The sequence below is a fragment of the Trachypithecus francoisi genome, unplaced genomic scaffold (genome assembly GCF_009764315.1).
Source record: "Trachypithecus francoisi isolate TF-2019V2 unplaced genomic scaffold, Tfra_2.0 Lachesis_group19, whole genome shotgun sequence".
Lineage (NCBI taxonomy): Eukaryota > Metazoa > Chordata > Mammalia > Primates > Cercopithecidae > Trachypithecus > Trachypithecus francoisi.
The window spans coordinates 9,067,941-9,093,612 of record NW_022681464.1 but is presented as its reverse complement, the minus strand read 5'-3'; the positions used below and the strand labels follow the sequence as shown (position 1 = coordinate 9,093,612).

At 46.0% G+C, this 25,672-nt stretch overlaps 1 protein-coding gene across 3 annotated transcripts in view; it reads right to left on the bottom strand.

Annotated features, from left to right (window-relative positions):
* Window positions 1–25,672, bottom strand: part of LOXHD1 (lipoxygenase homology domains 1) — a 140,519-nt gene that overhangs the window by 69,787 nt on the left and 45,060 nt on the right. For 2 of the 3 annotated variants that reach the window (XM_033177834.1, XM_033177835.1), the window contains exons 11-15: window positions 23,306–23,466; window positions 20,328–20,793; window positions 19,695–19,849; window positions 17,253–17,386; window positions 1,062–1,225 (exon numbers count right to left, since the gene is read on the bottom strand). In XM_033177834.1, coding sequence (XP_033033725.1) covers window positions 1,062–1,225; window positions 17,253–17,386; window positions 19,695–19,849; window positions 20,328–20,793; window positions 23,306–23,466 — 1,080 coding nt within the window. Of the gene's footprint in view, window positions 1–1,061; window positions 1,226–14,985; window positions 15,231–17,252; window positions 17,387–19,694; window positions 19,850–20,327; window positions 20,794–23,305; window positions 23,467–25,672 lie in introns of those variants that run through there. The other variant, XM_033177836.1, reaches the window with a different exon arrangement.

Below are 25,672 nucleotides of genomic sequence, written 5' to 3'. Positions count from 1 at the left end.
AGGACAACCACCTCCTCTAGGAGGGCTTCCTTGATTCACTCCCTCTAGCCCCATCACTCCAATTTTTCTCTTGCCCCTTCAATCCTATATCTGTGAGCCCAGTGATTCGTAATAAGTATGTTTCTACATTTCTCTTGGCCATTTCTAGGAATCATTTTTTTCAGCACGTGTTGTTCTGCAGTCACCATTATTCTGGAAACTTCCAGAGGGTAGAGAGGTGAGTCCTCTGCCTCTAGCTTATACAGGAAGCCTTCAATCAATAGAGTTGATAGGATGGTTAGAGGAGTCTTGGAATGACTTTAAGGGTCAGAGGTTCAGCAGCCAGGAGCCCCATTCTGACTCCTCCTGGCTGGGAGGAGTTTTAGGGATGCATGTTTCAGGGGAGCATCATAGAACTCTTGAAGGTTACTGTTCATTCTTTCCCTTGACAAAAATACATTGAGTGCCTATAGGGGAGGGCAAAAGACTGAACCAGAAGTGGCTACACTCATTCCATTCTCCTCCACTCTACTCCACTCCATTCTACTCCACTCCACTCCACTCCATTCCATTCCATCCCAATACATTACATTCCAACCCATCCCATTCCATTCCATTCCAATCCACTCCACTCCATTCTACTCCACTCCACTCCATTCCACTTCAATGCATTCCATTCCATTTCAATACATTCCATTCCATTCCAACCCATCACATTCCATTCCATTCCATCCCACTCCACTCCATTCCATTCCACTCTACTCCATACCATTCCATTCCATTCCATCCCATTCCATTTCATTCCAACCCATCCCATTCCATTCAATTTCATTCCCATCTATTCCATTCCAATCATCCCATTTCAGTCCATTCCACTCCATTCCAATTCATTCAATTTGATTCCAATCCATTCAATTTCATTTCTGACAATAACTCGGTCCTAAGCTGTGTGCTTTATACTGCCTTGTCAGGGAGGAAGTGCCCAGAGTCCACTGGGAAGGGAAGGAAGATGGAGACTTAGGGTTAGGGAGAGGCAGAGGGAGGGGGTACTGGAGAAAGAAATCAGCTCTAGTTTAGAAAACCTTTCTGCTCCAGGGCCAGGTTGTCGAGGGGGTTGTTGTCACCGCCTCCCCCACCCTCCTCGCTCTGTGGCAGCACATAGGACTCATCCACTGGCAACAGCTCCCTGGACAGCTGACCATCATCCTCCTCCACTGCCAGCCAACGTTGGCATGGAAAGTAGTACCTGTGGGGGTGGACAGGGAAATATTGGAATGTCCTCTTAGAAAGGTCTCGTCTAGCAGCAGTCATGGGCTGAGAATGAGAGGCCCTCTATGGGGTCCCAAACTCTCCCCCGTCTGCCCCTGACAGCATTGCCCTGCTATTCTACCCAGTCTGGGAATCGTTTCATTAGTCATTTGCCTGGGGTAGAGAACAAACATGGGGACACTGTCTCCAGACACCCCATTGAAAATGGTTATGTGACCTGCCTGGAGCACACAGAGCCTCAATCAGGGTCATATTAGATGGAAGTGTCTAGAAGGAGAGGGACATATGGGGACTGTTCCAACCCTTTCCAGAATGAATCTACTAGCCAGGGCTATTTTAGTAGAGAGGGTTGTATGTAGTCAGTGCACAATACGTAAGTGTTGAACTAATGGATTTTAATGGAATGAGCCAGTTATGTATGCTTTTGGAAGGTACACAGAGTGTGGCTGAGGAGTTGGCATAGCAGACTGCTGAGTCCATCTAGGAAAGGGAGGTCTGAGTCAGACCCCTCAGCGTGGAGGTAACACCCAGCACAAGGGAGGTGCCTGGACAGAGTGAAGGTAGGGCCAGGGATGGGAGGCACAGGGGGGTAATTAAGGACTCTCCCCTGGGTCAGACTGTCCAAGTTTAAATTCTGGCTCTACCACTAATAGTTGTGCAACCTTAAGTAAGTGTCCTTATCTCTCTGTGCTAGAGCTGCCAGATTTAGCCAATAGAACTACAAAATCCCTATTAAATTTGGATTTTAGATAAACAATGCATAATGGTTTAAGTGTGTTCTATCTAATATTTGGGTCATGCTTGTACAAAAACATTATTCATTGCTTATCTGAAATTCAAATTTAACTGGCAACCCTACTCTGTGCCTCAGTGTACCATAAAATAAGCATAATATTGTCTGTTTCATAGGGTGTTGTGAGGATTACATGTGTTAACCTTATAAAGTGCTTATAAAAAAGCCTGGCTCAACATAGGCTCTCAGTAAGCATTGCTACTGCTGTTGTTGCTCTTGTGACTTCCCTTCCCTTTCATTCTCCTTGGCCCATGCCCGGGGCTTCTGGACGCTGTGGTCTGGGAAGTTCCTCTCTGGCCGCTAAGCTCCCAGGATAAAACAAAAGGTCTGAGAATTCAGCCTATCTCTAAGTTGGGGGCCATTCCACCCTCTTTATGCCCCTTCCCCACCCCTGCCCTGATGCCCAAGGGCCACTCAGGGACTGCTCAAAACCTGGAGAGGTGGGAGCACCTTAGGCCAAAGATCCCATCCCTGCCTGAGTCCCCACATTTTCCTACAGTCTTCACTGCCTCCAAGTATCAAAATGTTAGAGGAGCAGAACCAGAGAGTGAAATCTCAGTCAATGGGCTCAGATGGGATGGGGAGGGGGGCAATGTTATACTGATGGCATGGATTTAAAGGAGCTCAACCTGGGGCAATATGAACTAAACTACCATTAAATTAGTGTTTAAGAGAAAAATGCATACTGTTCTGCTTCTTAGCCTTTAAATGTATGAATAGAAGAGTTAACATTTTATCCAATCAAATAACTCATGAATAATAGGTTATAGTTATAAATTATGGCCAATTAAGGAAGAGAGATAGAAATAAAGAAAGAAGTGGAGTCAGAGCAGAGGAGGAGACAGAGCGTTTAGGAAGTTGGCGGAGGACAAGTACAGAGCGAGAGACACACACAAAGAAAAAGCCAGGGAGGGACAGAAAAAAAGTCAAAGACAGAAAGAAAAGATACAAGCCCTCCCATGCATACAAAGAGAAAATGCACAGAGAGTCTGGATTTCCTGGAGCAAAATCTCCATTGTCCCTGAGATACTTGCATCATGACTTTAAAGCCCCTCAGCATGCTCACTACTGTAGAGAGCAGCACATCTCCTCTCAGAACCTGCTCCTTGTACCAACAGAACCAAAGCAGGAGTCAGGTATGGCCTGAGTGCTGGGCGTTCAGCTTCTATCCCCACAGTGCCAACAAGCACACATGAAGATTTAGGACACCAGGCCTACTGACTCCTACCTCTTCCTCCTCCAGGAATACATCTTGCTCAACCAGGCTTCTGGATACCAGGAGGAGACCAGGCAGGGGATTTTTAGTGAACACAGGAGATGAGAGGAATGCAGGTGTTCTGAGCCAGATAAGCTCTCCACATTCCTAAACAAGGATGATGGAAGGGAAGAGTAAGGGCTTCAGTAAGCAGGAGGTTGAAACTGAGCATTGAACCAAAAGCTCAAAACTGTTAAAAGTATAAACTCCACTTGAAAGTAAAAAATTGAATGAGGAGATTGCAAATTTGAGTGTCGTACAATATAAATAATTTCATACAGAATTTCCCATTTTGTTTATAAGCTAAAGTCTGGACAACATCAAGTGTGAGTAAATCCTGGCAGAGTGGTGTAATGAGAAAACCATGGATCTGGAACTCAGGAATTCTGGATTTGTTTCCCTCCTCTGCCCCTAACAAGCTGTGAGATCCTAGGGATTAAACTGTACCACCGGCACACTTAGGCGGAGCAAGATGGCCGAATAGGAACAGCTCCAGTCTCCAACTCCCAGCGCGAGTGACACAGAACACCGGTGATTTCTGCATTTTCAACTGAGGTACTGGGGTCATCTCACTAGGGAGTGCCGGAAAATTGGTGCTGGTCAGCTGCTGCAGCCTGACCAGCGAGAGCTGAAGCAGGGCGAGGCATCGCCTCACCTGGAAGTGCAAGGGGGAAGGGAATCCCTTTTCCTAGCCAGGGGAACTGAGACACACAACACCTGGAAAATCGGGTAACTCCCACCCCAATACTGTGCTTTAAGCAAACAGGCACACCAAGAGAATATATCCCATACCTGGCCGGGAGGGTCCCACGCCCACGGAGCCTCCCTCATTGCTAACACAGCAGTCTGCGGTGATCTAACCGCAAGGCAGCAGCGAGGCTGGGGGAGGGGCGCCCGCCATTGCTGAGGCTTAAGTAGGTAAACAAAGCCGCTGGGAAGCTCGAACTGGGTGGAGCTCACAGCAGCTCAAGGAAGCCTGCCTGTCTCTGTAGACTCCACCTCTGGGGACAGCGCACAGCTGAAGACCAACAGGAGAAACAGAGGGGGCCTGTGCAGAAGCGAACGACTCTGTCTGACAGCTTTGGGGAGAGCCGTGGATCTCCCAACGCGGAGGTTGAGATCTGAGAACAGACAGACTGCCTGCTCAGGTGGGTCCCTGACCCCTGAGTAGCCTAGCTGGGAGACATCCCCCACTAGGGGCAGTCTGACACCCCACACCTCACAGGATGGAGTACACCCCTGAGAGGAAGCTTCCAAAGGAAGAATCAGACAGGTACACTCGCTGTTCAGCAATATTCTGTCTTCTGCAACCTCTGCTGCTGATACCCAGGCAAATAGGGTCGGGAGTGGACCTCAAGCAATCTCCAACAGACCTATAGCTGAGGGTCCTGACTGTCAGAAGGAAAACTATCAAACAGGAAGGACACCTATACCAAAACCCCATCAGTATGTCACCATCATCAAAGACCAGAGACAGATAAAACCACAAAGATGGGGAAAAAGCAGGGCAGAAAAACTGGAAATTCAAAAAATAAGAGCGCATCTCCCCCTGCAAAGGAGCGCAGTGCATCACCAGCAACGGATCAAAGCTGGTCAGAGAATGACTTTGACGAGATGAGAGAAGAAGGCTTCAGTCCATCAAACTTCTCAGAGCTAAAGGAGGAATTACGTAACCAGCGCAAAGAAACTAAAAATCTTGAAAAAAGAGTGGAAGAATTGACAGCTAGACTAATTAATGCAGAGAAGGTCATAAACGAAATGACAGAGATGAAAACCATGACACGAGAAATACGTGACAAATGCACAAGCTTCAGTAACCGACTCGATCAACTGGAAGAAAGAGTATCAGCGATTGAGGATCAAATGAATGAAATGAAGCGAGAAGAGAAACCAAAAGAAAAAAGAAGAAAAAGGAATGAACAAAGCCTGCAAGAAGTATGGGATTATGTAAAAAGACCAAATCTACGTCTGATTGGGGTGCCTGAAAGTGAGGGGGAAAATGGAACCAACTTGGAAAACACTCTTCAGGATATCATCCAGGAGAACTTCCCCAACCTAGTAGGGCAGGCCAACATTCAAATTCAGGAAATAGAGAGAACGCCACAAAGATACTCCTCCAGAAGAGCAACTCCAAGACACATAATTGCCAGATTCACCAAAGTTGAAATGAAGGAAAAAATCTTAAGGGCAGCCAGAGAGAAAGGTCGGGTTACCCACAAAGGGAAGCCCATCAGACTAACAGCAGATCTCTCGGCAGAAACTCTACAAGCCAGAAGAGAGTGGGGGCCAATATTCAACGTTCTTAAAGAAAAGAATTTTCAACCCAGAATTTCATATCCAGTCAAACTAAGTTTCATCAGTGAAGGAGAAATAAAATCCTTTACAGATAAGCAAATGCTTAGAGATTTTCTCACCACCAGGCCTGCCTTACAAGAGACCCTGAAGGAAGCCCTAAACATGGAAAGGAACAACCAGTACCAGCCATTGCAAAAACATGCCAAAATGTAAAGACCATCGAGGCTAGGAAGAAATGGCATCAACTAACGAGCAAAAGAACCAGTTAATATCATAATGGCAGGATCAAGTTCACACATAACAATATTAACCTTAAATGTTAATGGACTAAACGCTCCAATTAAAAGACACAGACTGGCAAACTGGATCAAGAGTCAAGACCCATCAGTCTGCTGTATTCAGGAGAGCCATCTCACATGCAGAGACATACATAGGCTAAAAATAAAGGGATGGAGGAAGATCTACCAAGCAAATGGAGAACAAAAAAAAGCAGGGGTTGCAATCCTAGTCTCTGATAAAACAGACTTTAAACCATCAAAGATCAAAAGAGACAAAGAAGGCCATTACATAATGGTAAAGGATCAATTCAACAGAAGAGCTAACTATCCTAAATATATATGCACCCAATACAGGAGCACCCAGATTCATAAAGCAAGTCCTTGGAGACTTACAAAGAGACTTAGACTCCCATACAATAATAATGGGAGACTTCAACACTCCACTGTCAACATTAGACAGATCAACGAGACAGAAAGTTAACAAGGATATCCAGGAATTGAACTCATCTCTGCACCAAGCTGACCTAATAGACATCTATAGAACTCTCCACCCCAAATCAACAGAATATACATTCTTCTCAGCACCACATCGCACTTATTCCAAAATTGACCACATAATTGGAAGTAAAGCACTCCTCAGCAAAGGTAAAAGAACAGAAATTATAACAAACTGTCTCTCAGACCACAGTGCAATCAAACTAGAACTCAGGACTAAGAAACTCAATCAAAACCGCTCAACTACATGGAAACTGAACAACCTGCTCCTGAATGACTACTGGGTACATAACGAAATGAAGGCAGAAATAAAGATGTTCTTTGAAACCAGTGAGAACAAAGATACAACATACCAGAATCTCTGGGACACATTTAAAGCAGTGTGAAGAGGGAAATTTATAGCACTAAATGCCCACAAGAGAAAGCAGGAAAGATCTAAAATTGACACTCTAACATCACAATTAAAAGAACTAGAGAGGCAAGAGCAAACACATTCAAAAGCTAGCAGAAGGCAAGAAATAACTAAGATCAGAGCAGAACTGAAGGAGATACACAAAAAACCCTCCAAAAAATCAATGAATCCAGGAGTTGGTTTTTTGAAAAGATCAACAAAATTGACAGACCGCTAGCAAGACTAATAAAGAAGAAAAGAGAGAGGAATCAAATAGACGCAATAAAAAATGATAAAGGGGATATCACCGCTGACCCCACAGAAATACAAACTACCATCAGAGAATACTATAAACACCTCTACGCAAATCAACTAGAAAATCTAGAAGAAATGGATATTTCCTGGACACTTACACTCTTCCAAGACTAAACCAGGAAGAAGTTGAATCCCTGAATAGACCAATAGCAGGCTCTGAAATTGAGGCAACAATCAATAGCCTACCCACCAAAAAAAGTCCAGGACCAGATGGATTCACAGCTGAATTCTACCAGAGGTACAAGGAGGAGCTGGTACCATTCCTTCTGAAACTATTCCAATCAATAGAAAAAGAGGGAATCCTCCCTAACTCATTTTATGAGGCCAACATCATCCTGATACCAAAGCCTGGCAGAGACACAACAAAAAAAGAGAATTTTAGACCAATATCCCTGATGAACATCGATGCAAAAATCCTCAACAAAATACTGGCAAACCAGATTCAGCAGCACATCAAAAAGCTTATCCACCATGATCAAGTGGGCTTCATCCCTGGGATGCAAGGCTGGTTCAACATTCGCAAATCAATAAACGTAATCCAGCATATCAACAGAACCAAAGACAAGAACCACATGATTATCTCAATAGATGCAGAAAAGGCTTTTGACAAAATTCAACAGCCCTTCATGCTAAAAACGCTCAATAAATTCGGTACTGATGGAACGTACCTCAAAATAATAAGAGCTATTTATGACAAACCCACAGCTAATATCATACTGAATGGGCAAAAACTGGAAAAATTCCCTTTGAAAACTGGCACAAGACAGGGATGCCCTCTCTCACCACTTCTATTCAACATAGTGTTGGAAGTTCTGGCTAGGGCAATCAGGCAAGAGAAAGAAATCAAGGGTATCCACTTAGGAAAAGAAGAAGTCAAATTGTCCCTGTTTGCAGATGACATGATTGTATATTTAGAAAACCCCATTGTCTCAGCCCAAAATCTCCTTAAGCTGATAAGCAACTTCAGCAAAGTCTCAGGATACAAAATTAATGTGGAAAAATCACAAGCATTCTTATATACCAGTAACAGACAAGCAGAGAGCCAAATCAGGAATGAACTTCCATTCACAATTGCTTCAAAGAGAATCAAATACCTAGGAATCCAACTTACAAGGGATGTCAAGGACCTCTTCAAGGAGAACTACAAACCACTGCTCAGTGAAATCAAAGAGGACACAAACAAATGGAAGAACATACCATGCTCATGGATAGGAAGAATCAATATCGTGAAAATGGCCATACTGCCCAAGGTTATTTATAGATTCAATACCATCCCCATCAAGCTACCAATGAGTTTCTTCACAGAATTGGAAAAAACGGCTTTAAAGTTCATATGGAACCAAAAAAGAGCCCGCATTGCCATGACAATCCTAAGTCAAAAGGACAAAGCAGGAGGCGTCATGCTACCTGACTTCAAACTATACTACAAGGCTACAGTAACCAAAACAGCATGGTACTGGTATCAAAATAGAGATATAGACCAATGGAACAGAACAGAGTCCTCAGAAATAATACCACACATCTACAGCCATCTGATCTTTGACAAACCTGAGAGAAACAAGAAATGGGGAAAGGATTCCCTATTCAATAAATGGTGCTGGGAAAATTGGCTAGCCATAAGTAGAAAGCTGAAACTGGATCCTGTCCTTACCCCTTATACGAAGATTAATTCAAGATGGATTAGAGACTTAAATGTTAGACCTAATACCATCAAAACCCTAGAAGAAAACCTAGGTAGTACCATTCAGGACATAGGCATGGGCAAGGACTTCATGTCTAAAACACCAAAAGCAACGGCAGCAAAAGCCAAAATTGACAAATGGGATCTCATTAAACTAAAGAGCTTCTGCACAGCAAAAGAAACTACCATCAGAGTGAACAGGCAACCTACAGAATGGGAGAACATTTTTGCAATCTACTCATCTGACAAAGGGCTAATATCCAGAACCTACAAAGAACTCAAACAAATATACAAGAAAAAAACAAACAACCCCATCAAAAAGTGGGCAAAGGATATGAACAGACATTTCTCAAAAGAAGACATTCATACAGCCAACAGACACATGAAAAAATGCTCATCATCACTCGCCATCAGAGAAATGCAAATCAAAACCACAGTGAGATACCATCTTACACCAGTTAGAATGGCAATCATTAAAAAGTCAGGAAACAACAGGTGTTGGAGAGGATGTGGAGAAACAGGAACACTTTTACACTGTTGGTGGGATTGTAAACTAGTTCAACCATTATGGAAAACAGTATGGCAATTCCTCAAGGATCTAGAACTAAATGTACCATATGACCCAGCCATCCCACTACTGGGTATATACCCAAAGGATTATAAATTATTCTACTACAAAGACACATGCACACGTATGTTTATTGCGGCACTATTCACAATAGCAAAGACTTGGAATCAACCCAAATGTCCATCTGTGACAGACTGGATTAAGAAAATGTGGCACATATACACCATGGAATATTATGCAGCCATAAAAAGGATGAGTTTGAGTCCTTTGTAGGGACATGGATGCAGCTGGAAACCATCATTCTTAGCAAACTATCACAAGAACAGAAAACCAAACACCGCATGTTCTCACTCATAGGTGGGAACTGAACAATGAGATCACTTGGACTCGGGAAGGGGAACATCACACACTGGGGCCTATCATGGGGAGGGGGGAGGAGGGAGGGATTGCATTGGGAGTTATACATGATATAAATGATGAATTGATGGGTGCTGACGAGTTGATGGGTGCAGCACACCAACATGGCATCAGTATACATATGTAACAAACCTGCACGTTATGCACATGTACCCTAGAACTTAAAGTATAATAAAAAAAACAAAACAAAACAATTGTGCACACTTAAGGGGTATAATGTGACACTGTAACATATATTTATACTGTCCCATGATTAAATCAGTGAAATCTGTATATTTTAAAAAAAAACAAAACAAAAAAAAACAAAAAAACTGTACCACCCAGAAGGCTGGGTGAGATGACCTGGAAGGTCTTTTCTGTCTCAACATTCTGGGACCTCTAGGATCCCTGGAGGAATCGGAGATTCCAGAGGACAATTTTTGTTTGATAAAATGTGAGGGAAAAATCTTTAACAACTTTTTGTTCAATCCCTTCTGGAAATCCCACCCAACATATTTGCCACATAAAATAACATTCAAGAATGGCATTTATCTTTAATTATTAAGGATCTTATAGGACCCCCCCAGGCCATCAATTAAAACATAAATCTTTGTTTCAGGGATGGGAACAGAGGTAGAGAAAACATAGAATATCACATCAAATGTGGATGAAACTCAGGACACTAAACATATTTCAAGCCTTTTTTTTTTTTTTGGCATTTGCCTCTTTGTCTTTGAAACTGAGTGCATTAGACTTTATTATAGATCTTAAAAATGCAGCTAGCTAGAGTATTGAAAGAAAAAGGAAAGTAGCACAATCTCATTTAATCAACAAGCCAATAAATTCGGACAGGGTGACAAAGTAGTAGAGCCAATGATTAAGCAACTTAACAAAGATGCCCTAATTCAAGACAACATAGTCCCAAATATCCCACCATTTCTGTCATGTATCCTGAAACCCAAACATTAGAGGCTCATAGCTTTTGATGCTGAAGGACGCTGAATTTTTAGGTTATTTGTTAATATACATGGAATCCCTGGGCTGTAAGGGATTTTTAAGAGTCAGTGTGTGATCTGCCAAATCAGTTTTCCACTATAAGGACGATTACAGAAGCGTATGTTGAGGAAAAGTTTCCATCAACCAGGGTCCCTGAGTGAACATGCTGAGCAAAATTCCCTGATACCCTACATCAGACATATAAGTGAGAAATAAATTTTTGTTGTGTTAGGCCACTGACATTTTAGGCCTGTTTGTTACTTAGCAGAACCTAGGCTATTCTGACTGATACAACTTGAGCATTAGTCTCAAATAAGTGGTAATTGAACTGATAAGGATGGAAGAGTTTGCTCAGGGAGTACATTTGTCTGTTCCTCCTACTGGGAAAACTATGACCCCATGAATGCAGAGTCTGCTTACTCATTGTAATATCCACAGCCCCTGGCATATAAGGCACTCATAATATCAATAGAATTGAAAGGCATTGTGTCCTCTGGGGGTAAATCTTTCTCATCACCTTTTTCAAATTTCCTGAGATAACTCCTAAGTTTCTCAATTAGCCACCACTCTTTCCTTGAAGATGTACTTTCTTTATTCTAGTATTCGTTTGCCTAAGGTGGTGGCAAACCTTAGACTCCAGGAATTGTCTGAGCAGCACAAAGGAGGGAAGGAAAGACTAGCCTCTTTTTATTCTAAATGTGACACCACTATTAATAAAAGAATATCAACCTAGTGCCTTTGTAAACTGTCATTTTTTTTTCAGAGTGGCCAAGGAGCAGGGCCTCTCAGGCTAGAGAAGGCAGGAGGAGTTCAAACATAACATTTCCTGATTTCATAATTTTGTAAAAAGCCTGGACCAGTGTAGTCCTTTACCAAAGGGACATGAGGCTGTGGGCAGAGCCCAGGTTGACCCAAGGGAGACCTCAGATCCCGGGATATGCCATTCAAATCCATCTAAAAAGGTTACGGTACATACATACAATGAAATGTAATTCAGCCTCAAAGAGGAAGGAAATCCTGTCACGTGCTACAACATGGATGAAGCTTGAGGACATCAAGCTGAGTGAAACAAGCCAGATACAAAAAGACAAATTCTGTAGGATTCCATTTCTATGAGGTCCCTAGAGTACTCAAAGTCACAGAGACAAAAAGTGGAATGGTGGTTACCAGGGGCTGAGGGGAGGTGGAAAAGGGGAATAATTGTTTAATGGGTATAGTTTCAGTCATGCAAGATGAGAAAAATCTGGAGATCTGACACACAACAATGTGAATACACTTAACACTATTGAACTGTACGCTTAAAAATGGTTAAGGTAATAAACTGTATGTTATGTGTTTTCTAACACAAATTTTTTAAAAAATCCAACTCACTTGAGGCATAAAAACAAAAACAAACGAACAAACAAAAAACCATTCACAGCCCACAGTTGCAAACCAGCACTAAACAGGCTTTCTCATATAATCTTGATCACTTTTTGCCAGCCTGGGACTCCTATAAAGGACCTCAAATATCTTCCATTTAGAAATAAGAGCATTTTCTTTTTGGCAATTGAACTGCAGATCAATAAACTTGTACCCCTAACCCCCTCCTCCCTGTGTTTTGACCATCTTAGGCTCCTCTGCTCTCTAAACAGCCTCTGAGGTCAGGTGGGCTAGGAGCGGTTCTGCTGAGACCCAGACTGCCATCTCCCACCTGGACAGCACAGCCCCTGGACCACACGGAGCTCTCCCTTGGGGTGACTCTGCAGGGAGCCAAGGCCTCCATGGCTTTATATCTTCTCCCAATCCCTTCTGCTCAGGCCAGCATCTCCCACCAGTGCCTGATCCCAGTTGGCATTCTCCTGCTTCTGGCTTCCTCTTTGTGAAATCTGGCCAACCAAAAGCCTGGGTGTGTTTTCAAGCTCCTCAGCATGGCTTTTCATGCCCTCATCTGCTCCTCTCCAGCTTCCCTTTCCATTTTTTCCTGTTTCCCACCCCTTCACGTCCCTTATGTACCAGACAAACAGAATTACTAATTCCTTTCTGTGTGTGCCCCTCAATTGCCTAATTCTGTGCCACCTGCATCACATTTTTTTTCAACCATTTCTAATGTTCTTTTTCCCAAGCACCAAACATCCAAGGCTGCTGCTCATGAAGGCCCATCTCAGATGCCATCTCGTCCCGAAGATGCCCCCACCCACGACTCCCTCCTCTCCCTGAGGTCACCCCTGAGACAACCACCACTGTCACTGTGCCTTATAGTCACCTGTGTTTTTATCTCCTTCACTTGGTAACAGTGCTAGCTCCTTAAGAATAATCCCACATTCCTGCAGCCTTTCCCAGCTGTCAAGCCACTTTTCCATGTTAACTAATTGGACTCTCATTGCCAAGGGGAAAGAAGCACTGCTGTGTCGCACTGGGATCAGGCAGGATGCTGGGCCCCTAAACACATTTTCTCATCTAGTCCTCATGATGATTTCATGGGTGAGGTTTATTATGCCCGTTGTACGGATGGAAGGCCTGAGGCTCAGAGGACTTCCATAGGCCACATGAGAGTGGAAGAGAAAGTACTTAAACCTAAATCATCAGCTTCCTAGACCATCACAGTTCCTTTCTTCAAAAACAGAGTCATATCTGAGGAGCTATTTAACCCCCAGCACTTAGCATGGCATGTGTTTGTCAAATTAATGAATAAATCAACAAATTAACCATCATTTTTCTTCATTAGTGTATTTAATAAGTATTTATGGTATGCCTGTAGTGTGCCAGACACTCTTCTAGGTACTGGGGTGGACACAGCAGTAAATGAAACAAATGAGGTAATTAACGACGTGGAACTTACATTCTATTGTGGGGAGATGAGCAGCGCCTAAATACACCAGCTCATAGTAGGTCAGATGATAAGCTGATATAAAGAGAAATAAACAGAGAAAGAGAAATGAGGGGAAGGGGGTATGCTAGGCCTCACTGAGAAGGTGACATTTGAGCAGAGGCCTGCCTGAAGAAAGCATGACAGGGAGCCACTGGGAGAAGGACTCCTAGGGAGTGTGGACAGCAAATGCAAAGGCCTTGAGGTGGGGCCATGTCTGTTGGGTTCAAGGAACAGCAAGGAGTGAGCAAGGGGGAACCAGAATAGAGAGATGAGGGGCATAGAGCAGACCTGCAGGCCGAGCAGGCCTCCAAACATGCTTTGGCTTTGACTCTGAGTGACCAGGAGCTTCTGTAGAATTTGGAGCAGAGGAGCGGTGTGATCCTGGTCACTGGGCTGCTGTAGTCAATAGAAGGGCCTTGGGCAAGCAGGGTGCAGGCCAGGAAGCTTCGATCAGGGGTGGGGGGGGGATGGTGAAGATAGAGGGGATGAGGTCGGACTCATGCTCTTCTGATGGAAGGCCCAACAGGTTAAAGCCAATGGACTGGGGACAGGGCATGAGTGGCAGAGAGGCATCCAAGAGGTCTAGTCTGCATGCAGGATGTTGACTGGACATGTCAACAGTAAGGGAGATGTGAGTGTTCTCAAATCCTTTTGGCTGCAAAAGCCTTATTTCTGAGCTCATAAAGGTCATGGAGAGCCTGGGGAAGGCCCTAGGTATTGACAGAAAAGGTGTTGTCTCTCCAAGAAAGGGGAGATTCACTATTCTGATTCGGTTTCTTCTGAACTTCTATAATTTTTTGTCTAGCTCCCACAGTAGGCTTTGCGTAGTTTCTCTTGGCTTGAAGATTGTTAAGGCCAGCTCATCACAGAGCTCTGACGGACTGCTACTTCAATAGCAAAGGAAGCAAGGACTGTCAACTAGCCATGCCAACAGAAAGGGATGGGGAGAGAAGAGGAGGAGATGAGGGAAGGGGAGAGTGAAGGGAGGAAGGAAGAAGACAAAGGGAGGGGGGAAAAGAAGAGTAATGAGAAGACTCTATTCACAAGAGCAATAAAATATAATATACCTGAGCATAAACTTAACAAGAATGTGTAGCAGTTATGTGTAGGAAATTGTAAAGCATTACTGAGGTACATAAACAGCTGGATAAATGGAAAAGTGTACCGGGGGGTAGCACTTATTCTAAATATGCAATTCTCTACACATACACTTAATGGCATAACAATCAAAATTCCAAGAGGATGTTTTTTTTCAAATCACTTAATGTCTTGATTTGAAAAAGGCAAGAATAGCTAATATTTTTAAAGAATAATGAAGGGGGACAAGTACTGACAGGCATTACAATAGATTGTAAAGCTATAATCATGTTTAAATTGTTGGGCTAGCCCAGAAATGCCAAATCAGTGGCAGAGAATTACTAACCCTGACGGAGCTGCAAGAAGAAGCCGGGGATGTTCAGTTTGTCCCCAGCCTCACCGTTCTGCGGCATCTTTTCCTTTCCAAGCTTAAATGCCTTGGATTTTCAGAACATCTTAAGAAGTTAGGCTGGCAACATGAAGCCCATTTATCAGAAGAGGAAACAAAAGTCCATAAAGATGGCATGACTTGTCCAGGGTGACCTGACAAGTTTCTGGCAGAGGTCAGACCCCCAGTCAGGACCCTGGCTCCCAGCCATGGGGCTGTCCTACGGCCTTCATGTGGTGTCACAATGATCTCACAAAAAAACATGACAATGGGCTGTCTGTGAGCTGTGGCTCAGTGTTCCCTCGGGCTGGTAGAGTAGGGTGGGGTGGGAGATGGGAGAACCCTGTCACCCCCTGTCCTGCACAGAAGGGAGCCCAACAAGACTATGGGCTGGGAAGTTGATTTAATTCAAGCAAGGTTATTGGCTGGGAAGTTGATTTAATTCAACAAATATTTGTTACTGGGAACTCACTAAATTCTAGGCCCTGGCAGGCCCTCAGCAGCCCCAAAACCCACTCAGGATCACTCATGCTTTCTTCTCTGTCCCACCGCACTCATACAAGAGGACTTCTCTCCTTTCTCTTGCCACTGGGCCCCTTACACCCAAGGGGCAACGTGGCCTAATGGAAAATACATCCAATTCAACATGGACAGTCTGGAGTTCTGGTCCTGGCCGTGGCACTGACTGATTCTGGGGCTATGGCTTCACCTCCCTGGGGTGTGGATCTATGGGAAGATATAACACTCTCTTCCCAACCCAGCTCATGTGGCAGCTGTGAGCCTCCAGCAGGGGTCAGCAAACTATGGCCTTCAGGCCTAATCAGGCCTATGCTGCTTGTGAACATCCATAAGCTATGCATGAATTTACATTTTTAAATGGCTGGAGGAAAAATCTAAGGAAGGATAATATTTTTAGACATGTGAAAATTATATGAATTTCAAATATCAGTGTCCATCTGATATTTGAAATTCATATAATTTTCACATGTCAAAACGACACAGCCATGTCCAATCATTTAGGTATCATCTATGACTGCTTTTGTGTTACATCAGCAAAGCTGTTGTTACAGAGACCAAATGCCTGCAAAACCTAAAATATTTACTATCTGGTCTTTACACAAAATGTTTGCTGATCCCTGGTATACAATATTAAAAGAATGTACTAGAGTTGCTTTATACGTGGAGAGGCTTGTGGGTGAGCTATGCCTGGGCATGGAGACTGGACCAAGGTGGGTCTGGTAGGGATTAGAAATCCTGTATCTCTGAACAGATGGACCTCAAGAGTTGCTGGTCTGGGAGACCTACCGGACTGTCATCTCACAGAGCAGGTGATACTGGGGGCTGCCAATGAGAGAAGAGGGAGAGAGGCAATGCCCATCCAACCTGCAACACGGGCAAACCTGCTCTGGTGGCCATGACAGGCGACACAGCCAGCCTACCCTCACCCTCAGATGTGACCCAGCCCACCCTCAGCCTCAGACATCACAGCCAGCCCACGCTCAACCTCATACCCGGCCACCTTCATTCTCAGATGTCACCCAGTCCACCTTCACACTCTGACGTCACAGCCAGCCCACCGTCACCCTCCAGTGTCACAGCCAGCCCACCCTCAGCTTCAGATATCACAGCCAGCCCACCCTCACCCTCATACCTGCCCACCCTCATTCTCAGATGTCACCCAGTCCACCCTCACCCTCTGATGTCACAGCCAGTCCACTCTGACCTTCTAGTGTCACAGCCAGCCCACCCTCACCCTCCGACGTCACCCAGCTCACTCTCAGCCTCAGACATCACCACCAGCCCACGCTCACCTTCATAACCACCCACCTTCATTTTCGGATGTCACCCAGTCCACCCTTACTTTTCAATGTCACAGACAGTCCACCCTCACCCTCCGATGTCACAGCCAATCCACCTCACTCTCCAACGTCACACCCAGCTCACCCACACCCTCAGGCATAACCCAGCTCACCCTCAGCCTCAGACATCACCCCCAGCCCACCTTCACCCTCATACCCACCCACCCTCACTCTCAGGTGTCTCCCAGTCCACCCTTACTTTTGGATGTCACAGCCAGTCTATCTCACCCTCAGGTGTCACCCAGCCCACCCTCGCTCTCCGCCATCACAGCCGGCCCACCCCCAGTCTTCTTCCAGGACTACCTCAGACAGGCAGACATGGCCTCCCTCAGAGCAAGACCCCTCCCTGACCCCCGCCCCACTCACGTGATCTCGTTGTTCATGTCAGTAATGTCTATTCTGTCCAGGAACCAGCCTGCTCTGTTGCCTGTGTTGTCATGGCGAATCCGAATCTTGGTCAGGGCCCCCAGGTCAATGGCATAGATGGTGAAGGTGTCTGTCTGTGAAGGGCCAGGGAACACTCATTGGGGTAAGACCTACCCCTCCCCACCTGTCCATCAGCTCCACCCTCCCAAGGACAAGGGCAGCCAGGCAGAGGCCAATGGTGAGACCCAAAGCGACTGTGGGGATGACGGAAAATGTCACTTAGTAGTCTGGTGTTTGGCCTGCACGATTATTTCCCTAACTTGTCCCTGCCAGGTGATCTTATCACTCTCATTATGTCCAGGAAGGTGGAAAGAGGAGAGGAAGAGTGAAGGTGACCTTGAGAAGCAGATGAGAAGATAGGTTGGCTGGATGCCCACATTTGTGGTGGATGTTTTGTGTGCAGGAGAGGGGGGTGCACTGAAACCCTCTGCTATGTGTGCAGGTGTGTGCATAATCTGCTTCAATCACATATTTGTATTAAGTACCTGCTATGAGCTGGTGCTGTGCAAATCCAAAGTGATTGACAGAAACTGAAGACCTATTTGCCCACTGTTTAGGTGTGAAGAGGGCCATGTGGATCACACCGTGTGAATGCACACACTATTCTATGTGCGGGAGGAAGCAGACCACACCAGGACCCTATAAGTAAATGGGGTCTTCTTGGATATAACTTTTTTGACTCTTACTTTTGAAAAAGATTTTAAATCTACAGAAAACTTTCAGAAATAGTATGATGAAAGTTCATATACCTTCATTTAGATTCTGCACTTATTTGTAACATTTGCTTTCTCACTCTATGTCATCTCTCTTGCACTCTCTCTCTTGCTCTATGTTTTTCTAAATCATTTGAAAGTAAGTGGCAGATACCATGATTCTTCTTCCCTAAATTCTTCAACCTGGATTTCCTAAGAACAAGGATATTCTCATATAATCACACTAGAATGATCCAATTCAGAAAACTTAACATCAACACAATGCTATTATCTAATATACAGTCCGCGTGCAAATTTTATCAGTTGTACCAGTTATGTATTCCTCTATAGAAATTTTTTCCTAATCCAGAAATACGTGGCTAAAATTTTTAGAGGAAAACACTGAAACACAGAAATAAACTACATCCTCAAGTCATGGGGAAGATTCTTTAAAGAAAAAGTAGGGGGCCCCTGAAATAAATCAAGCAATGAGCCCAGAAATATGTTAATTAATTTAGTTCATTTTTATTTTTATTTTTATTTTTTTTTTTTTTTATTTTTTTTTTTTTTTTTTTTTATTTTTTTTTTTGAGACAGAGTCTTGCTCTGTCACCCAGGCTGGAGTGCAGTGGCCGGATCTCAGCTCACTGCATGCTCTGCCTCCCGGGTTTACGCCATTCTCCTGCCTCAGCCTCCCAAGTAGCTGGGACTACAGGCGCCCGCCACCTCGCCCGGCTAGTTTTTGTATTTTTTAGTAGAGACGGGGTTTCACCGTATTAGCCAGGATGGTCTCGATCTCCTGACCTCGTGATCCACCTGTCTTGGCCTCCCAAAGTGCTGGGATTACAGGCTTGAGCCACCGCGCCCGGCCGTTCATTTTTAAAAATCTGTGTTAATGAGAGAACTTGGCTTTGGGTAGAGGCAGGAATGGGAAGGGTGAGATAAGAGATAGTTTTCTAGCCAGGGGATATTATAAAATCTTGAAGGACAAAGATGATGGCTTTATTTTTCATGATTTTCCCACTACACCTGGAAGAGTAAGGTATGTGAATTTCTTTTCATGAATTCCCAATGCATTAGGATACAGTTCTGGCTTCTCAGCCTGTCTCTTAAGCCTCTCATGACCCCACCCACCCCATACCCTAAATTGGTCTTATCCAAGCTTATCCACTGGGGCTCAGCACTGACCACAGCTCAGCTAAGAGACGCACTGTCCCAAACTGGCCTTCCCCATTTCCACCTCCATGTCTTTGCTCATGTGGTTCCACCTTCTGAGAACATCTTCCACTGTCGCCTTTATATGTCTACACCATGCTCAGCTGCCAAGGCCCAGTTTAGGTTGCTCCTTCCCCTCAGTTTTCCCCAAGACACCATCTTGCGGTGACGACTTCCTCTTGAACCTCCGCATCCCTACCGAGTGCCCCAGCATCTGCCACACAACGCCATTATCTGTTTGTTCCTGTGGGTCAGCTGGCCTGTGGGCTCTATGTGCTGGGGCCCTGCCTGCAATTCTCTCATAACCCCCCACAAAACATCAGTGTTACTGAAGAGGTACTGCCATGAAACCTGGTGGGATGAACAAGTCACACTGCCAGACACAGCAGCCATTGTGCTGGGATGGGCTGCCATGGTAATCTCAGAGGGCACCACACCTACAGCACCCACCCAGGGGCCAGAGACCCTCACCCTACCTGCCCCTGCTCAAATTTGTTGGACTTGTCTGACTTCTTCAGGGGTCGTTCACCTGTGTCCCCATACTCCTCGCCGTAGATAGTTAGGTAGACGTTGGCATCAGTGCCAGCCTTGGGCACATTCCCCGTGATCACCTGGACCTCATAGACGTTTGCTGGAGACACAGAAAGATGCAGTGTGGAGGGCCTCGGGGCCATGGGGTGAATGGACCTGAGGCATAGCCTCTCGGATCCAGCCAGATCCCAGAACAGGAGGGATCTTCAGATGCCTCTATGCTAACCTGGGACTGAAACTGCCCCCAATCCCAACCCCAGACTCCTTCACCATGAAGCCAGCAGGCAGCCCTCCTACTTCACGTCCCCCCAGTCAATTGTATTGAGTCATATCAGGGCTCTTCCCAAAGTCATCGATTTCTCCTGAGAACCTCAGGAAAAGTGCCATGCTTATCCCCAAACAGCAGTGTAAATAGTGGCATTTCACACGCAGGTCAAGAGAATTATTTGGGAACCATGATGGGTGCCTACCTATTTGGCCTACATGTGAGGGGGATCTAGGCCCCCTGCCCCCAGTGGGCCCCCTTTAGGGGAACTGTCTGACCACTGCCCCACCCCCCGACCCCACCCCCTGCTTACGCTCAGGACCCGGCTTGCCAGCTGGCACCAACTCCACGACAAGTTCGTTGTCCTCCTTGCCCCGGGCCAGCCAGCGGTGGACTTCGAACTTGTGCTGCTCAATCACCTCCTGCATCCCCGGCCCAAACTCCTCCTCTTCCTCCTCTTCTTCGGCCTCCTCCTCCTCCTCTGATGAGGACTCCTCTGATGAGGACGACTCCTCCTCCTCCCCCTCCTCCTCTTCATCGCTGCCCTTCCTCTTCTTCTTCTTCCTCTGTAGCTTAGCCTTCAGCCGCTCCTTCTTGAGCAGCTGCCGCAGCTTGTCCTTCTCCTTCTTCTTCCGGGCCTCCTCCTCCGGCGTGAGGTCCACCTCCCGCACCACCAGGTGCCGCAGCCACACGATGTCCACGAACCAGCTGGGCCCGAAGCCCTCGCCTGTGTGCCCGAGCCGGAGCTTGTAGACCTCGCCCACGTCGGCCGCCTCCAGCTGTTCAAAGGGCAGGGCAGTGGCTGTTGTGGCCCCAGCATCCTCCTCCCAGCCCCCATTCCCACCCCCAAAGAGCCAAGCTCAAGGCCTGTTTGCTGAGCTGTAGGATGGAGAGGGCTGGGGCCTCTGTGCTCAGATCCTTCCACCAGCTCCCTCTGTCTGGCCACACCTGTCTTGGTTCCGCTGGGATCAACTGGCCCCATCCCCCAGTCAAGTTTATTTCTTCTAACCTCTGTGGTGGCCAAGCTAGTCTCCCTCTTCTTCTCTCTTAAACATATATGCCTGCATGTATACACATACACACACACACGCACGCACATGCGTGACTCATTCCTATGATTTCTATGTCCCTATTATGGCTCATATAGTTTCCTTACTTAGCCTGCCTTTATCCCCTCCTCTACTTGTAGCTAAAATCTATTCATTCAGGTTCCTGTGTTTCATTACTTTTTTTAACTTTGTGCCTCTGTGTTCTCTTTACAAAAATTTTCAGTGTTAACCATATATAACTTTCATAATAAGCAAAACACAAAAGTACTCTTTTTCAAAAACAAAAATTTCACCCACACCCACAGAGGCCCAAGCTCCTTCCTCCCCCAACCCTGAGCACATGGCCTCAGCCTGACTGCATCTTCCCCAAGAGCACAGAGGGGGTCCAGGGTTTAGCTCTGGTGCCGGTCTGGCCTGGATGCCCTCTTCATCCTCACGAGCTGGTCTCTGCCCTCTTGATTATTAGTTCCTTAAGGGCAGAGACCATCATTTTCAGTCTCTACCAGGATGGGCATAGCACACGACTGGCGCAAAGGGCAGTGATGATGGCGTCATCAACTCTAGATCATGAGGCCTGAGCTCGGTCCTGAGCCCCAGGGTCTGAGGAAGGACCCACATGGAGGTGGAGTCTGGCCCGTCCCCTGCAGCACTCAGGGGAGGGCTCACATAGGGGTTGTTGCTAGTCAGTGTCCTCCCAGGCTTCCTGATGCTGATGAGCCCCTGTCTGGGGTTTGACCCTTCTCAAAGCCTGTTCCCACCAGTTCTTCCACTGAGTGTCAGGGCGGACTGAGGCCAAGGCTGTCCCATGAGTTCCACAGTGTCCTACAATTCAAGTCCAGACCTAGATGAGAACTCAGGCCTTCTGGCCCCCTGCTCATGAGTCCACAATGTAGCCAATAAACCACCTTTGCCAGGAAATTACCAATCATGGCAGAGCCCAGGGCCCCTGGGAGAGCGGAATTTATCCTTCTCAGCTACTTAGGGGAAAGGCTCTGGACCTTCTTCAGTGCTTTAGCTCTCCTCTTCAGCATTTCCCAGATTACAGCACCCCTGCAATCAACCTTGCCAAGGAGGCCGGCTTGCTGCACCCCTGGCCTCCCTCACATCTGTCTGCCCAGCCGTGCCTTCATCCACCACCATATCCAGTAAATTGGCACCCAGAAGACATGCTATCCTGTTCTATCTCCATAACTGGGCACTCCTTCCCAAGTGCATTCCCTGACGTTGACTCTTGATCATTATAGGGACTGTGAAGCCAGCCAGGCAGATTTATAAAGCTAGGTTTTACCTGATGAGGAAGTGAAGGCTCAGAGAGCTAAAATATTTGGGCCTCTGCCTCCTCAGCAGTGTATGAGGGCGTCTGGCTCAATGAGGCTCCCTCTAGCTCTGATGTTCCAGACACTATGACCCTGGCCCAGGTCCCAGTTCAGCCAGGACTGTCTTCCCTGGGCACTGGGTAAGATTCTTTGCTGAAGGCTAAGGTGCTCCTGGCATGCAGAAACACAGGGCACCCAGCATGAACATGCTGCCTGCACACATACATCTGCACATGCGCACACACTGTCATATCTATAACTAAACATTCCTGTTTCCCCTAAGGGGCACCACCCTTGTATCCTCCTCTCTTGCCAACAACACGCCCACATTCTCATCTCCTTTTTCCTTCTGTTGAAAGACTTGGAAAGGAAGAACGGAGACCCGGGACACTCAGGAAACAGCCATAAAATTCCAAGTCTCCCAGTGTCCTGGCTGGGAAGCATTTTCTTGATATCAGGCTTGAGAGAACTGTAGACTCAGAGGCTACAGGACCAGGAATGAGTGGAGGAACCACAGCCTTAGTGCCATCTTTTGCCAGATTAGAATTACCTGCCCCCATGGTTCTCAGGGTTGGCAGCATGTTAGTAATCCCTGGAGGAGCTTTTAAAAGTACACCCAGAAAATATATCCCATCCCCAGAGGTTCTGATTTGTCTGGTGTGGGGTGTGCACCAGGCAGCACTTTTTTCTTAAAGCTCTCCAGGTGATTGTAACATGAGGCCAGGGGTGGGAACCACTGATCTAGTCCAATCCCCTCATTTTAGGCCAAAAGCTCAGGTCTGGAGAGAGGAAGCATCTTCCACCCAGCTGGAGGGAGGCAGCCCATTCTCAGGTGAGTATTGACTGAGGAAATTAGTACACCCAGGGAAGCATCTTGGTGTCCACTGGGACTGCTGTTGGCACCCCCGCTCCTCAACCCCACATACCTGGAATGTGTCCTTGGATGCCCGTTCAAAAACTTTTGAGCGGCTGGAGAGGAAGAGCACTTCTGTCTTGCCTTTCTCTCCATAGATCTGCATGTAGACTCGGGCACTGGTGCCTGCGCCACCCACGTCTCCTGTCCAAATCTCAACCTCATAGTGGACCACTGGGTGGGCACATGCAGGAGAAGTGGAACATTTAGTAATAATAACAACAACAATGATAGTAACAAAACAAGCCTTTCCTTAGCCTGTTCCAGGTGCCTGGTGCTTCACAGCCATTCACTTATCTAATCCACTCCTCAACATCCTGAGTAAGCACAATAATTCCCATTTTGCAGGTAAACAAACTGAGGCTTAGAGAAGAATAGGTGGTGGAAATGCCAAATCTAAGCAATCAGACACATATCCCAGTCATCCTCCGCACCACATGCACCAGGAAGGAGGAGGAGTCACATACCAGCCGGCGATCCCTGCTGTGTGCCTGCCTGCTACGGTTTGCATGTTTGTCTTCTCCAAAACTCATGCTGAAATGTCATTGCCATTGTAACCATATTAAGAGGCGGGACCTTTAAGGAATGATTAGGCCCCCCAAAATGTTTATGTTGAAGCACTAACCCCAGGACCTCCGAGTGTAACTATATCTGGAGATAAGAGTCTTTAAAGAGGTGACTTGTTTAAAGGAGACCCCCAAGGGCAGGCCCTAATCCAAGCTGATTGGCATCCTTATAAGAAAAGGAAGTTGTGGCACACAGAGAAACACCAGGGATGCAGAGAGACACCAGGGATGCGGACAGACCAGGTGAGTCCACAGTGACGAGGAAGTCCTAACCTAACACAGTAATGCAGAGAGCAGTGAGCACAGAGAGAGCAATCCATCAAAAAAGGAGACTCACTCTAGAAAAAACAACAAGCTCTACGAAAGATGAAAAGCAATTATCATAAGCTAGGTGACTCAGCAGTGAATAATATTGACATACTTATAATAATATAAAAATTGAACACTGATTTAGCTGTTTTGAAGGCTGGAAGGACGGGGAGAGAGAGAGATACAGTGAGAGTGAGTGAGTGTGTGTGTGTGTGTGTGTGTGTGTGTATGCGCGCGAGCACACGCACATGAGAGCCCATACAAGTGCCTGTGTATGTTAAAAGAGCTAAATCCTCCTCTTTCATAGTAGGAAGTCAATAGATAATGTCTAAGACTGTAAAATTAAAAAACTGAGACCAGGCACGGTGGTTCAGGCCTGTAATTCCACTGCTTTGGGAGGCAGAAGGATTGCTTGAGGCCAGGAGTTCAAGATCAGCCTGGGCAACACAACAAGATCCCCATCTATACAAAAATAAAATAAAAATAAAAATAAAAATTGAGGGGTATGGTGGCATGTGCCTGTAGTCCCAGCTACCCAAGAGGCTGAGGCAGGGGAATCGCTTGAGCCCGGGAGTTAAGGGTACAATGAGTTGTGATTGTGTCACTGCACTTCAGCCTGGGTACCAGAGCAACATCCTGTCTCTAAAAAATAAATAAGTAAAAATTGATAGGTATATCGTTTAAAAAGATGGAGCTAAATTTCAGAGGAAAAATCTAAAGTAAGGTTGTTGCCATTGAAAAAGAGGGGTGGGGTAAGGGGAAGAGGTGGGTAAGGGAACTGTTGCTTTTTTATCTTCATCTTTATCTTTATCGTCTTGATTAATATCTATACTACTCTGATGGAATTTCAGTGTTGATTTATAAAATGAGGGAAGGAGTTGATTCTCATACTGGCAAGTGCCATTACAAAGCATGTGTATATAACAGCCCTAAAGGAACTTGCAGGTTGCTTGGGGAGATTAGACACACATATGAAAAGATATTCAAAGAGTTCTGGGACCGAGAGAGGTGATTTCATACTGGGGTTCCCTCTCAGGGAAGCTGCTGTGGAAGTGAGCCTTGGGCAGTTGCTTTCAGGACCAATGTAGAAATGCAGAGGTGAGGCCGGCATGGTGGCTCACGTCTGTAACGCTAGCACTTTGGGAGCCCAAGGCAGATGGATCACTAGGGTTCAGGAGTTCGAGACCAGCCTGGATAACATGGTGAAACCCTGTCTCTACTAAAACTACAAAAATTAGCCAGCCGTGGGGACGCACACCTGTAGTCCCAGGTACTCAGGAGGCTGAGGCAGGAGAATTGCTTGAATCCGGGAGGAGGTTGCAGTGAGCTGAGATTATGCCACTGCACTCCAGCCTGGGTGACAGAGTAAGGCTCTGTTTCAAAAAAAAAAAAAAAAAGCAAGAAATGCAGAGGTGAGAAGGGACAGTCTCTGTGCCAGGCTTTGGTCCCACTGTCTTCCTTCTCAGAAATGTCACCATCCTATCCAAAAAGGTCCTTCACCCACA